The 15,470-nt window shown below is 40.8% G+C and overlaps 1 protein-coding gene across 3 annotated transcripts in view; it reads right to left on the bottom strand.

Moving 5' to 3' along the window:
* LOC107556618 (BAH and coiled-coil domain-containing protein 1-like) overlaps nucleotides 1–15,470 on the bottom strand; it is a 92,218-nt gene that overhangs the window by 10,317 nt on the left and 66,431 nt on the right. For 2 of the 3 annotated variants that reach the window (XM_016239756.1, XM_016239758.1), the window contains 12 exons: nucleotides 14,535–15,401; nucleotides 11,123–11,292; nucleotides 10,670–10,806; nucleotides 10,149–10,262; nucleotides 4,891–5,005; nucleotides 4,443–4,659; nucleotides 3,876–4,070; nucleotides 1,852–2,025; nucleotides 1,506–1,768; nucleotides 799–879; nucleotides 462–591; nucleotides 245–362 (listed from right to left, as the gene is read on the bottom strand). In XM_016239756.1, coding sequence (XP_016095242.1) covers nucleotides 245–362; nucleotides 462–591; nucleotides 799–879; nucleotides 1,506–1,768; nucleotides 1,852–2,025; nucleotides 3,876–4,070; nucleotides 4,443–4,659; nucleotides 4,891–5,005; nucleotides 10,149–10,262; nucleotides 10,670–10,806; nucleotides 11,123–11,292; nucleotides 14,535–15,401 — 2,581 coding nt within the window. The remainder of the gene's footprint in view (nucleotides 1–244; nucleotides 363–461; nucleotides 592–798; nucleotides 880–1,505; nucleotides 1,769–1,851; nucleotides 2,026–3,875; nucleotides 4,071–4,442; nucleotides 4,660–4,890; nucleotides 5,006–10,148; nucleotides 10,263–10,669; nucleotides 10,807–11,122; nucleotides 11,293–14,534; nucleotides 15,402–15,470) is intronic. The other variant, XM_016239757.1, reaches the window with a different exon arrangement.

Genomic DNA, 15,470 nt, shown 5'->3' with positions numbered 1-15,470 from the left:
CTATATAGAAATATATATATATATATATATATATATATATATATATAAAAACTAATAAAAATGACAAACATAACACTAAAATTAAAATAAACGCTGAAAATAAAAATGATAAATAATAATAATTGTCAGTCATTATTCACTGTCCAACAACAACAACAAAAAATTATAAAAATTTCACCTGGGCCTTCCCATAAACTTCCATAATAATATTTGGAAAGGGGCATTTATTATACAGTGCACTTACACATCAGGCGACTCCAGGGGTTGCACACGAGCAGCATACAGTAGTTCATCTTCTTTGGAGATCAGAACTTTGAGTTCATCTGTCAGGAGCTCTTTAGTCAGAACACAGTTCGGAGGAGCTGCCAAATGAAAAGCAATACCTCAAAATACAGTTTAACATAACCACCAATGACTTCACATCATGCTTGACAACACCTGTCAGTTGTGCATACATTTACCTGGAGCACTTCTGCTATTCGATGACACCTTCCTCTCATCCTCCTCTGAGAAGCTACTGTCCTCACCCAGGTGGAAGCCCTCATCTGCTGCAAAACTCTCCATCAGACGGCTGACTGCTCGACCTTTGGACTGAACCACAGAAGCAGCGCAGACACTGAATCGCTTGAAGGAAATGGAGGAAAACTCTTTTCTACATTCTCCACACTCAGCAAAACATTTTCTCACTTCTTCAGACCAAGTGAACATCACCTTTACATGAAGTCGCTTCTTACTCAGCAAGAGAAGACAAGTGTTAAATGTGCCAAAAAATGCGAATGCTTGTGTTTGTGTGTGTACCTCTCGAAGTCTTGTTCTCCGAGTGCTGCCGTTATCATCACTGTCTTGGGACTGGGCCTCGGTCGACCAGTAAGTTCTCCTCTAAAGTAAGGTAAAAACAAAACTTCAAAGATTAGTTGCAGACAATCATGGGCATCGGAGTTAAATGTATGCAACCAGTCCACAATTTGGAGACACCTACTAAATCTTAATGACTCTTTTTCACTTTTTGGAAGGGTAGTAAATTAATTTAAACTACACTCTAAAAGTGCTGGGTTGTTTCAACCCAACTTTGGGTCAAATATGGACTAACCCAACTTTTGGGTTAAAAATGTAATGTAAAAATTTAACCCAACAGTTGGGTTAGTCCATATTTGACCCAAAGTTGGGTTGAAACAGCCCAGCATTTTATAGAGTGTATGAAATAACACCAACAGAACTATAAGATTTGTAGTAAACAAGATGTCACAACTAGGGTTGTCCCAATTCAGTTTTTAAGTCCCCCATACAGTCATTTAGTTTAGCCTATCTGCCAATACTGAGCCCTGATCCGATATTTGTTTTTTGTTTCCAGTGCTAGGTGCACACTATAAGTACCTTCAAGTTATTAAAACCAATCCAATGTAGTGTGCTAGACAACTGATTAGCTTTGCAATGCTTTAAGGAATAAAATACCTGAATCTTCCTAAACTATGAGTAATATTATGCCACTGGACAGAATTGCTTACCGTGGCTCTCAGCATGGAGCTCTTCCGAGTGGCTCTCTTTAGCCTCTCAGTGTTGCTGCTGCTGGGAAATGAGAGAAGACTGCTACTCTTTCTGTAATGACCCGGCCTGCCCGTGATCCCAGGCCAGCGTTTGTCCTGCACTCTGGGCCTGCCTGGTCGCCTTCTGACTCCTGGTGGTTTGGAGACAGTGATGGGGATGGATCTACAGGTGGGTCGTCGTTTTACCTTCACGTCCCCATCTGTTACGGCCCGAAACTGAGATCCTGAATGGGTTTCACAAAAATGCAAAGGGTTAGAATCAAAAGCATGAGGTGGCACAATCACTGGGATTTTTGATGGCCTTTACCATAAAGTTCTTGTCGTGCCCGCTTAATTTTCGCCTTCTGATTGGCTTCCAGTTTGACAACAGAGAAAGTTGAGGGGCCTGTAATGGCAGGACTGAACGGCAGATCTCTGAACGTCTGCGCTTTGATGTCTTGGCCTTCCTCACTGCCATAACTGCCTTCCTCTTCATCTTCCTCTGTATCATGAAAATGACATTTCAGTATGGCTGTTCGCATCTGACTATAATATAAATATCAGAACATAATATGTTGGAATCACTATAAACAAATGGTCGCCGTACAACTACATCTTGATCTAATTTGGAAATCATTCACTGTGCAAACATTTGTATGCCATATGAAACAATGAGTTATAGTGTTGTTTTCTGGAGGTTTCTGAAGTAGCAAGTAAACTAGACAGCCATGGGAAGAACTTCATATTCTTTTTTGTTTTCCATCAAGGAAGTAATTGATATTTAAAACTTTTGGACTGACAAAAATTCTGATCGCAAAGTCTGCACAAATTTTCCCACATTTCTCTCAAACTTTTTGCTAATCTAGATTTGCATGTTTTTTTTCCACGGCAGTCTATTACTGTGGTATCCATTTTTCACACCTAAATGACACGTAAAAACTAACTTTGCAAAAACAGATTTATATGGTTGCAATATAGGTTGGTTAGATGATCTCTTCCTGTCTAAGCGAACCAAATAATTCTACCAAAAGTCTGGTTACTCTAGATTAAGTGGCTGTTCACACAGAACATGGTTTCCCATTTCTATGTGGTACTTTTCCATTTTTTTTCTATGTAGACGTGCTAGACAGACGCATATGTCCGTTCCGCTTGTTTCTTGTGTCTTTTGCAGTGTCTCGCACATGAGCCACGTTTTCAAGACCCTGTGTCAAGTTAAAAGAATTTCAACATTTACATGCAGCGCCGCTCATCATCAGTTACAAAACAGTGGACCAATCAGAATACCTCGGAGGCGGGGCAAGCGTTGTAAGCTTTTGTTTACAGTAGCAAGTAGTCATGGCAACTTTTTTATTTGACAGCAACATGATGGAAGAGGCATTCTGCACTGTGCTTTTTAAAAAACCATTCCTGAGCACTGCATCTCACATTTTTAGATGCAAAGATGCGTTCTGTGTGAACGGCACCTAACAGACATAAATGTTTTCACATATACACGCACACTGCTCTCTTGCTTAATAACAACTTTTCTCAGTGCCGCTCGGGGCACATGCATTCCTTGAAGAAATATTAAAGAGATCAACTGCATTTGTGTGAAAGAGAAGAGAAACAGGGACTAAGACAGGTGGTGACACACAGACTTAGGGGCCGTTTACACAACAACGTTTTCAGCCAGAAACGGGAAACTTTTTGTGTGTTTTGCCTGTTTGTTTACACGACAACTGCGTTTTGGGAACTGAAAACGCATATTTTTGAAGACGGGTTTCAAAGTGCAAGTTTTTGAAAACGGCACCGTTATCGTTTCCGTGTAAACACTCAATACAGGAATCTTTGAAAACGGTGACGTCATGCGTGTGCGTAGTACGTGTTAGGTATGTAGACATGCACAGTACGTGTCGATTTTAAAGGCAAGCACGAACAAACATACACAACAATGGCGGAGTACATGGTACTGTTGTTGTTGCTCAAGAGTTTGCTAACGCTTCTTCAGCAAAGTGTGGATTTACTTCACCAATATTACAAGCAATAGCGGAGACGCATCATATACAACATATAATCGTCACTTCCCTACAGGTAACGTTTATTAACAAGGTGACAGCGCCAACTACTGGCGTGGCATAAGTAATACAACGTTTTTGGCCGTTTTCGCGGATCTGCGTAAACGCGGATCGTTTTGAAAACGTTGTCGTGTATACGTGAAACTTTTTAAAAACGCAAGGGAAAAACTTTTCCGTTTTTGACTACATCGCTGTCGTGAAAACGTAGTCTCAGAGTGTTGAATAATTGTGACACATTTGAAAGCTTCACTAAGCTTTTCTTACTTTCCCAAGATGACACAAACCGGCTGACTCTCACCTTGCTCAGAGGACTCGCTCTCAGAGGGGGACGTCTCCCCGTCCTCATCCACTTCCTGTCCCCTGCCCTGCGGGATCCTGGCCCCTGGCTGCTGCAAACAAGCTGCTGATCCAGGACTTTTCTTTCTTTCCTTTTTAGCTGCCACTGGATGGTGTCTCTTCCAGCACTCCTGTGTCCCGCTGTCCCCACTCGTGGCTGGAAATAATTCCATGCATACACAAGTACATCAGAGAAAACTGCCATTGATTACATACATTGCAAGGACATGATGGAGTTTGTGAAAGTTATGCTCCATCATTTAGTCAGAAAGTTTAGAATTTCAGTACTAGAAGTGTGCATTTTGGTTATTCTGACTGCACAAGTACCCAAAAGAGTACAACTGCAATTGTTACCTTAAAGAGCTATTTCTTACTGATTTTACCTACAAAATGAATGTATATAGGTTGACTATTAAGTTATCTTGTTATTCTGAGTAAGTCATATTTTGTTCTGTATACAGTACATCATCTTAGTTTTGTCTTTTAAAGCCACATGGCACGATATGCCATTACAGAAGATAGGTTTTACCTGTATCGCTCAGGCTCTCAGACTCATTGGCTGTGCTGAGCTGTGTAGAATCTCTTTTGGAGTTACTATGGCCAGAGTACAGGCTCTTAGATGCAGAGGAAAACTCTGGGTCTCTTGACGCAGCTCCAGATGAATGTCGTCCACCTGGGACCTTCTGCTTGAGTTGAGTTATTTGTTGATCATGGGTGCTGTTCTTCCGATAACACTGTGACTTCATCTAAGAGAGACCAATATGAGAGGGAATCAACATTAAGACTTATTCTGGGCCACTTTTTAAATCCTTCACTAAGCCCCCAAAATCTCCAAATCAATCCTGTGGGAGCAATAGTAACCAAAGGTGGTGAAGCTTAGCAAGGGGTTGATAAAAAAGCATGAGCTGATTAATAAATACAGAAGTGATGATTGGCTGAGGGGAGCAAGAGAAGAAAGGACTTGTGTGGACACTGACCTGTGTAGAGCTAAGGCGGCCAAATCCTCGACTGGACAATTTTTTATTTTTCTTCTGCGATTCTCCACCTCCCCGGTGCTCCTCTGCTAGTGGACTTAGCCCCACCCCCACCAACCTGTCAAAGAACAACAGAAGCTGTTACAGTCAGTACAGCTCAGAAGTGGTGGATATTTTGATTTATCCCAGAATTCTTTACATCATTATCGCTGTGTCTTTTTCTATTTTGTGAGTCATTGAATCATTCACTCAACAGATTTGTTCAAAAGTTGTTTGCAACTAAATTAATTCTTACTGTCCTTTTCATGAAATTATAACCACAAACTGCCACAAATTGATCACAAAAATGGCCCAATTTGTTCAGCGCTGCTCCATCGTTCAGTCTCATTTAGTGATGAGTGTATTCACCTAGTAGGTTCAACCAATGAAATCCTCCTTCAGAAACTACACTATAACGCTGTTTGTGCGTGCATTGTCTTGAAATCAGGTGGTTTAAAGGAGAGACTTCAGTGAACAAAAATGCCAGAACAGAAGTGAAAGAGAATGATTTGTTCACTTAAAATACTCGTTCAAATTCACTGAGTCATTCATGTCCGAAACACCCCTACAGCTCAGGCAGTGTCAGTATGAAAAGAGAAAGCAAGAAAGACAGATTAGAGAGAGAACAAGGCTGAGCTGCCTCTCAGTGGGCTCAAATCGCTGCCTGCTCTTCCTCTGATGAGTATCGAAAGAGGGAAGAAAAAAATCATGGTCTCCACACCTCACGCTTGAGGAACTACGATCAGACGGCCATCCAGCCACTGTTCGAGGGCAGTTGCCGGATAAAAAGCCCAGCGTGAATTATCAGGGGAGATTCCTGCTACAAAAAAAGGGGGCCGGTCCCTTTGAAAAGACAGAGCGAGCCGTTTGAGGGCACTGCATGTTTGACGCTATTGTTCTTGGTGAATATCAGAGCCCTTGCAGTTGTATTTCCATATCAGCGAGGCAGCTTGTCCCCCTCGGCTCTGAATGCAGGCTGGGAGAGAATGCCCTTGAATTTCCCTGGAAACCTGCCCGACAGACCGAACGAACGCTAGACCGACAGCACACAGACAAAAGATTACCTTCCATCCTCCAGCAAAGAGCTAGTGTGCCGTCAGTCACATGAGCTGTTTAATCGCCGGTAGACATCTCTAGAGAGGCTGTCTTTGTGGAAACCTAATTGAGATTTTGTTTGCTGTAATGTGCTTCTGCTTACGTAGTCCCAGGGGGAAATGCTGTTTTGCTCTGAGGTTGCTCTTTCAAAGCTCAGGAGACATAAAGGAGATCTTGGTTTTGTTTCATTTAAGTATCAACTTCGCCTCACACCAAGAACGATAACAGTTAAGATAACTATTACTATATTATTAGCATCCACAACAATGGACAGTAATGTTCTGGGGTGCATTTCCCAAAAGCATCGTTAGCTATCTATGGTCATAAGTTCCATTGAACTTGGTGACTACAGAATTTACAAACATAATTGCTTTTGGGAAATGCACCCCTGATTGTTATAAGTGCCTGCTTCAGTTGTGTTGTCAGCGACTTTTGAGCTGTTCGAGCTCTTTAAATTCTGATGCATTCTGATTGGCTGTCAATTTTTTTTTATCATTTATCAGATGAAAAAAAACATTGTTCTGAAAGTGTTTCCAAAATATTCTGATATTCTGATTCTGACTTGCCTATTCTCGTAGAATTAGAACCAATATTAAAGTAATCATTATGGTTGTTGTCCTCAGTGTGAACAGGCTTTAAAACAGTGTCCTAAGATAGTCATCTCAGTCAGATTTAGGTACATTTCAGCTGACATAACCAGCCACAACATGATATTTTTTTGCCCACATTGGTTCAAAATCTTGCATGAATGGACAAACAACTGCTTGTTAATGGAAACTTCGAACACATTAGGACACAGCATAAGATTATAGATCTCTAAAATGTGGTAAGCATAACTGAGATCATTCTATCTCTACAGAATTTGATAAGAAATGATTGAGTTCATGTTGAGATCTCTGATGCTGGACTTGGAATCTTGGTAAATGTCCATAAATGGAGTTAAATGTATGCAACCAGTCCACAATTTGGAGACACCTACTAAATCTGCGTCATTGAGATCTTTGAGATCTTTGAAACTTGTGGGATTACTGGGGTCTTTTTCACAGGAAAAGTCAATGTCTCCATTTGATCTCCATTTAAACTCATTGCTGTCCTGGGATTTTAAAGTAATCTCTTGTGATTTTTCTTTCCTGCAGGATGCGTCTGTTTCTATTGACACTCAACTAGCCTACTAGTGTGAATATGTGCACACAAATGCATAATGTGTTTGTGATTGACAGCCAAGGGGACAGAGGGTGCAACGGAGTGTGTGTTCTTTCCCCGTGAGGTAGGCCTCACCGCGCAACGAACTGACAAACACAACATGACATGGCCCCTCCCCTTGGTGCATGCTCACGGCAGCTAATTAAACAGAGCTCTCTCAAACACCCACGTGCACACACACAAACACATTGAATATCACTGTAAGGAATTTTAAGCACAGACACATAGTGTCAGACACAAACACAACCACATACACACATGATGTGAGTTATTACCTACTGACCCCACTGCCCTCAATCTCAAAAGGCTAAATAGAAAGCAGCAAGTGACAATGCCTCAATGCAGTCACCTGCACTAGAGAAAACACTGAACGTGTGAACCTGTCTGTTAATAGCTTCTCATTATGCAATGCAGTGTCGCGCTGTGTTACCTACGAGAGCAACAGCAGCAGTATTATACTATCAAACAACAAACCAAAACAGCACAATTAGTGAAGAAGACTGTAAAGTATTTTAAGGATTCTGGTTCCAAACCTGATTCAACTTAACGCACCATCTGAATTTGATTTATAAATAAATTCACTTTTAGTTGTCAGAAAGATTATGCATGATAAGCATACACGCTTAGGTGGCCTGAGGGGAAGTTACTTGCTAAATCTGTTCTTTACCCTCAGTTTAGACTTTGTTCACTAGTGCCAGTGGCGACATTTCTGCAAAATTATATTACTTCGCTTTTTGCGCATTACTTGACACTTTAAAAGTAAAATATACAGTGAGCGGCATTAAAAGCATGTTCAGTTTTATTTGAAACAGATGATTGTGAATCTGGCAAAGTCTTATTATGTCGGTTGTTGTACGTATCGCGGTACAGAAATGTGAATTGTGAATTATCCAGTGAATTATCTCAAACGTGACATAAATATGCATTTGCTTAGGCAATCATGCAGTTTTAACATACTTCTATCTTTAAGTCCTGGAGCTTTTTTATCATGAATTGTGTTTCACAGGACTCGAGCACTCAACATCACAAATGCAATGCTGTACCAGGTGCGCTACTGAGCAAGTATACCATGTCATAAATGTTATATGGAACTGGTTAAGTTATGCAAACGTCAAAGTTTACAAATCATGCACATGGTAAATATGTTTTAAGGCCATAACACAGTATTGTGCGAGTCTTTATTAAACAATAATCAGATCCAATTTCTGTGAAAAGGAATAAAAGTTGGTGTATTACACCTCTAGTCTTCATTTCAGCTAGAAACGTAAGTAAACTGTATGTATAAATACATTTTTGGAGTTTTGCAAAAATGTAGGTAGATGCACATATTTCTTATATGTAAATAAATAAATACATAAAATTCTGCATAACAATGACAAAAGCCATGTGAGGAAAAGCCATGCAATTCTTCGGGATCTATCACATCCTCTTTATGGTGAATATGAGTTGTTAAAATCTGGTCGAAGGTATAGGGTACAGTTATTACGGACTGCCCGTGCACAAAGATCTTTTATATCTTCCAGTATAGATTTGTAAAATAAATTCTTGTGATATCACAGGTGTCATTTTACATCTATGGCAGTGATTCCGTTGTTGTGAGAGGGATGTTGTTGTTTTGCTGTTGGTTGTATTTGTAATGTGTTTTGTAATCTGTTGATGTTTGTTTGTATTTGTCAGCTGTTGTTGTTGATGATTGAAGGGATACAGATACAAAAAGAATTTACAAAAGGACAATAAACTAAACTAAACAACGTCAGCCACCCAGCCAACAGCATAAATAAATAAATAAATAAATAATTGTTATTTAAAATAAATATATGTTATTTAAACCTGAGCATGATAGCAGAAAATCTAGTGTGATGTTGTACAAAATGAAGATCTGGCTGCTAGCCTGTTAAATGCTACAAGACACACTGTCCGCCTTTATATACAGTAGACAAACATACACACACACACACACACACAAACACACTGCCCGCGGTGAGGGGCCCTGGCTGCCTGCCCGTGCGTCTGGGTGTCACTGTCATATGGAATCACGTTGTGGCGGCTGGTTGGCACGAGGGCAGAGGCAGGCGGGCGGAAACAGAGAGGAGGTGACATGACAGTGGGACAGCCAGGAACACAATGAGAAAAGAGATAGAAAGAGGTTTTGGGGGTGTTCGGAGTGTCAATAACACTCTTCAAAGCTCCGGAGAGATTCAAACATTGACAGATCCTCTCTATACCAGCAGGCATTGGGGAACACAGTACAATCACTCAGCCTAACTATAGTCATTATATGTGCTAAGTTCCAAAATCTAACGAAGTGCCTTTTTTTCTACTGTCTACACAGGCGGCTGTCCTCCACAACAGCACACTCACACACTAATTAATTGCGGTGTAAGAATGCGTGTGTCAACGTGACCTCCTCGTCTCCTGGCCTGCACTGACCCAAGTGCTAAACGACAGGAATCTGTCACATTCCTGGCAATAAAATAGATTAGAGGAGAATTCACAGCGCTCTAATTACATCCACGGCCTGTTGAATCCCCCCTGGCTGCTGCAGGATAGTCATGCCATTCACATCAACGATTGGCAGACACAGAACCAGTTTATTGTCAGGCGCACACACACAGTGTATGTACATAGATTTAGGATACCGTCTATAAGCCTGAACCAAGGAAACACACAGTGGAACCTTTGCAAGGAGATATGAAGACACGGCCAACCGCGTTGCGCTGCCAAATGCATGTAATGCAATTCAGGCCTAGTACTGATTAGGAAAAATAAAGCATAACTGGACTTCCTCACTGAGGTCAGATGAGTTCTCCTGTTTCCTGTTTATGGTTTGTGGAGTCGTCTGCTGGGTTGTGCTGATATGGGAGGCTTATCTGCTGTGTGTGTGAGATGCTGGCAAAGAGGACAAGGGAACAGGAGATACTTACTTTACTTTTTTCTGGGGTTCAATAAGGGCCCCGGAGCCAAGACCAGGGACTGATTTGCGTTTGCGTGGTCTACCAGGGCCACGACGTGCTGGACTGCGAGGAGTCTCCTCTTTCCTAAAGAAAAACATGGTTATCTTTTGCTAAACATGTTTTCATTATGAAGTGTGTCATTTCTGCACAGTTGCAAAAACAGGCAAATTATAATTTTTCAGACAAGTGATTATTTTTAGCATAGAATGACATTTGGGGTACTGACGCTCATAAACGTTACTAGGGCAACCATAACTAGGGACGCCTACTAGCAACCATTGCAGTACAGCTCTAGTGGTATGAATAGGGTTTTATTGAATAGAGTGTAATCTGCATGTAACCTAGGATTGGAGAAAGTAAGTTAACATAAAATTACACATTTCACTTTTCAAGGAGGACAAATTTGGACTATGAGGGCTTGTGTGTTCACACAGGTTATGTATAAAGAATAAAAAAATATTTAATAGTTTGTGATGGTGGGTAGTGCTTACTGGTGATCATGCTTCCTCTGGAGTTTGGCCAGTTCTTTCTGCTTCTCTTTGTAACGCTGTTGCAGCTCTGCTAACCTCACTCGCATCGCCAACTCCTGCCCATCCATACTGTCCATGGTACCTTTCACTGGGCAAACCTGGAGCAACCAAATCAAACAACTCTTCCCTTAGTTGCTGGTCAGTTGCTCCAGTCTTGGATGACTTCTGTTTCTATCCCTGAGTTAATACAGTTCTGTTATCCTATTAACTTTTAGTTCATTACAGTCCTTAACTAGACTGAGTATGCCAATAAAGTAGGATGCAAATTACATATTTCTTATGTTCTCTTGGATAGGCTATATATTAAAAAACTGAACAAATGTTCATGTATGCTAGCGTTTGGTTATCTTTAATAAGATAGATTATAAACTACATGACGAAAACGCATATGAGAAAAAAACATGGATGTGTTACCGGCTCATGGCGAGGCGTCCAGCTGCATTTTCTGCGCAAGTTGAGAGCTCTTCGAGCAGGAAACTGCTTCTCAGCATCTGTGGTGCTGCTCTCCTGTGAACCCAATTCAAGGGCACGTGCTGCTGCCAAAGTAGCAAGACTCTGCAGGTCAAAAGTCCATTGATCTTCTTCTTTGATGAAAAAAAAGAAACACAACAATATATTATGGCTCTCATACTGTGAATTCTATCATAAATGAGCTATTTATCTGGTATCTATGCTAGCTGGAAACAGGCATTGTAGGAAAGACTAAACTGAAGGGCTAATTTATGTCTTGATTTACAAATATCATATTATTCTTCATGAAACAGATGCAGATTGCTCTATAAGATATCACAGGAAGAAGGGCCTCCACATTCAGATAACACTGAATATTACCAAGACAACTATGTGATGTGTGCTTTTTTTTTTAAAGGGGTCATCGGATGCCCATTTTCTACAAGTTGATATGATTCTTTAGGGACTTTATATAAAACAGATAGTTCCGGTTCTTGATTCTGATTGGTTGTGCCAAGTTCGAAGCTGTTGTAAATTACTGTACAAACATAAGGTGCGTCCCAAATCGCATACGTATGCACTATTCTATGACATTTTGTAGTATAAATAGTGCAAGTAGTGCGTTCACACTGAAAATTCCAAAAAGAAAAAGTGGACTTTAAATACCCGGATGATGCACTTAAATAATCGAAAAAATTAAGTGTGGAATGTTGGACACTTCATGCACTCAACTGTCGCAGATTTAATTACGTAGTGAAGGGGGAGGGGCTATCAGACTCCGATTATGAATGACAAAATAGCCATATATAATTCCTACACTACATGATTGAGTACATAGTGCATAAGTACATAGAATATAAGTGCACCAGTGTTTACATTTGTGTGTTGCTCAGCAACCACTTTGCTGGAACCACAACAGTTTCTGAGGAACTACATTGTTTGGCTGAAGAATAATGTTATTATTAATATCATTACACTTTCATTTGTTTTATTTTGTGAAACCTTACTACGTATATGGAATAACCGTTTTATAAAAGCAATAAGCCACGTGAAGCCATGGTTTATTTTTTTTTTAAAGGGGTCATCGGATGCCCATTTTCTACAAGTTGATATGATTCTTTAGGGACTTTATATAAAACAGATAGTTCCGGTTCTTGATTCTGATTGGTTGTGCCAAGTTCGAAGCTGTTGTAAATTACTGTACAAACATAAGGTGCGTCCCAAATCGCATACGTATGCACTATTCTATGACATTTTGTAGTATAAATAGTGCAAGTAGTGCGTTCACACTGAAAATTCCAAAAAGAAAAAGTGGACTTTAAATACCCGGATGATGCACTTAAATAATCGAAAAAATTAAGTGTGGAATGTTGGACACTTCATGCACTCAACTGTCGCAGATTTAATTACGTAGTGAAGGGGGAGGGGCTATCAGACTCCGATTATGAATGACAAAATAGCCATATATAATTCCTACACTACATGATTGAGTACATAGTGCATAAGTACATAGAATATAAGTGCACCAGTGTTTACATTTGTGTGTTGCTCAGCAACCACTTTGCTGGAACCACAACAGTTTCTGAGGAACTACATTGTTTGGCTGAAGAATAATGTTATTATTAATATCATTACACTTTCATTTGTTTTATTTTGTGAAACCTTACTACGTATATGGAATAACCGTTTTATAAAAGCAATAAGCCACGTGAAGCCATGGTTTACAGTGAATTTATAACAGCTAAGGGGTGTTGTTAGGCACGACGCGAAGGCCCCTTCTTGGGGCCTATTGCTTTAATGTATAACATACTTTGGTTAAAATTTCTCAATAGCAGTGTAAAACAACACCCTTTTTACCTGTCAAAATCAGCTCTGTTTTCAGCAAGCTGTTTTATTCCATGTTCCTTTAAATGCTAATGAGCTCTGCTCACCCCGCCCCTCTCTTCCGTGGGGTGACGAGCTCTAATGAGACTGTTTACTTCAGCTGCAGAACTTGCTAACTAGCATGTTATTAGGAAAGGCGATTTGCAAAGATTCATAAAAGAACCTTAAACTCACTTCTTCTGTAGGTGAGGTTGGATCGCGAATTATTCGCATGAACATAAACGCATTTAGGCAGATCGGGGGGGGCGCATTCCCTTAAAAAAATAAAGCTAATCCACTGCGTCTTCAGTGGCTCAGATGTCTGGAGTAAATGACGACTGCTATGTTCATTATTACATCCAACAACAGAACACCTCAATTGCTTAAGAGCCATTCTTGTCTACATCTGCTCCAGCATCGAAACAATGGCAGACTGATGACAGCTCACTCAGGGCGGGTCTAAGGTAAAACGCTAGCATCAATCAACAACCGTGGGAGCGGCCCAGGGTCTGTGTGACATCATACAGACAGGCATCTGAGATTGGCTCGATTTGAGAAAGGATAAATGATTTAACGAGATTTAAAAAGCATGAACATAAACGCATTTAGGCAGATCGGGGGGGGCGCATTCCCTTAAAAAAATAAAGCTAATCCACTGCGTCTTCAGTGGCTCAGATGTCTGGAGTAAATGACGACTGCTATGTTCATTATTACATCCAACAACAGAACACCTCAATTGCTTAAGAGCCATTCTTGTCTACATCTGCTCCAGCATCGAAACAATGGCAGACTGATGACAGCTCACTCAGGGCGGGTCTAAGGTAAAACGCTAGCATCAATCAACAACCGTGGGAGCGGCCCAGGATCTGTGTGACATCATACAGACAGGCATCTGAGATTGGCTCGATTTGAGAAAGGATAAATGATTTAACGAGATTTAAAACAACACTGGGTGGATCTTTATCATTATAGGGTGGTTGTTTACGCACACTGCCAACACACATTTCAGCTCAAACTGCTTGTAAAAGTGCATGTCGCATCCGATGACCCCTTTAACAAAATCTACTAAAGCAACAGAGAACATACAGAAACAAATCAATAAAAAGTGAATATTGTATTCACAATTTTAGTAGATCCTCTGGGACTAGTTAAATAGTTAAAACTAACTCTGACAACCACTATACATACTCTTGCATGAATAAAAAACATGATAATATGAGGGAAGCTTTAACAAAAGGTGAAATAGCTAATTAGCCTAGACAATGCTCTAGAGTGAAAACACCAACTGCTTTTGTGATTACAAACCAGCTTTTCACTGTTTAGTGACAAGCAGGACCACTGTTTGCAGAAATCTTAACAGCAGGAGAAAAGAACAGATGCGACACAGATATATGGTCCTTAAAAGGGAAACAGTAGAGATTTTTCAATGAAAATCTGGGTCCTGAAGCAAAACCATTGCCCTGAAGGAGTAAAATTGAGCCTTTTTCTCCCTGCAAACTTTCCAATAACATACCTTGAGTTTTACCACAACTTTGTTGATACCGTTGCAGTTCCAGATCAGCCAGCTCACTCAGCAATTCCATGCCATGATATGTGGAGTTGAGTGGGCCACAGTATCTCTGGGATTGGTAAGGGGAAGGTGGAGAGGGAGGAGGACAGTCCCCACAGAAGGCTGCTGCAATCAGGAGCTCCAAACTCCAGTAACTTGTTGTGAGACTCTGGGAGCAGCTATTTGTTGTTGGAGATGGAACCTTCACATAGTTTTTCTCTTCATCTTCCTCAGTAACCACTGCAACATCTGCTTGGGCAGTGGTGTTTGGCAGCTGGTTGAGTGAACAATCAGAGACACATGGTTGTGGTATTGGTATTGGATCCTTCAGTGTGTCAATGTCTTCACTCTCTTGAGGAGGTATATCTTCCCCCACTTCTTCGTCAAAGGTAACAATTGGTTCTTCTTGATGGATTACTTCCTCAGACGATAGGATAGTTACCTGTCCTTCTTCAGAGCCTGAAACTTCAGCAGGTGTGCAAATTATCTTGGCATGCTCCTTTTTCTGATTGTCCTCAATGGGTTCACAGCAGCCCATGGCCATGACTGTCTTGACAACCTCCCCTTGCACAAACACACCCTCAGGTTGTTCTTCAACTAGACTAGTGGCATCAACGTCCATTGTTGGCTCTTGTGGTTCTCGGAGTGGCCTCACCATTGCATGACATTCCAGGCCCTCTCCCAAGCTGGAGAGAGCTGGAGGAGGGTGCTCAACAGGTTCAGTCTGAACAGCCTCCAGATCAGCAGGCTCTGCCAGCTGTACGTCTTGAGTGGTGGGGATATTCCTATATCCCATGTTGATTTTCGGATAGGTATATCCAGGTGGCAGATCTGTGACAGGGAATATAAACAAAGTTTAGTTGTGCAGCATTTAAAAAATATCAGCATATGAAACAATCT

Source organism: Sinocyclocheilus grahami, unplaced genomic scaffold (genome assembly GCF_001515645.1).
Source record: "Sinocyclocheilus grahami isolate Dianchi unplaced genomic scaffold, SAMN03320097.WGS_v1.1 scaffold574.1, whole genome shotgun sequence".
In the NCBI taxonomy this organism is placed as follows: domain Eukaryota; kingdom Metazoa; phylum Chordata; class Actinopteri; order Cypriniformes; family Cyprinidae; genus Sinocyclocheilus; species Sinocyclocheilus grahami.
This window is presented reverse-complemented; position numbering and strand designations above follow the sequence as displayed.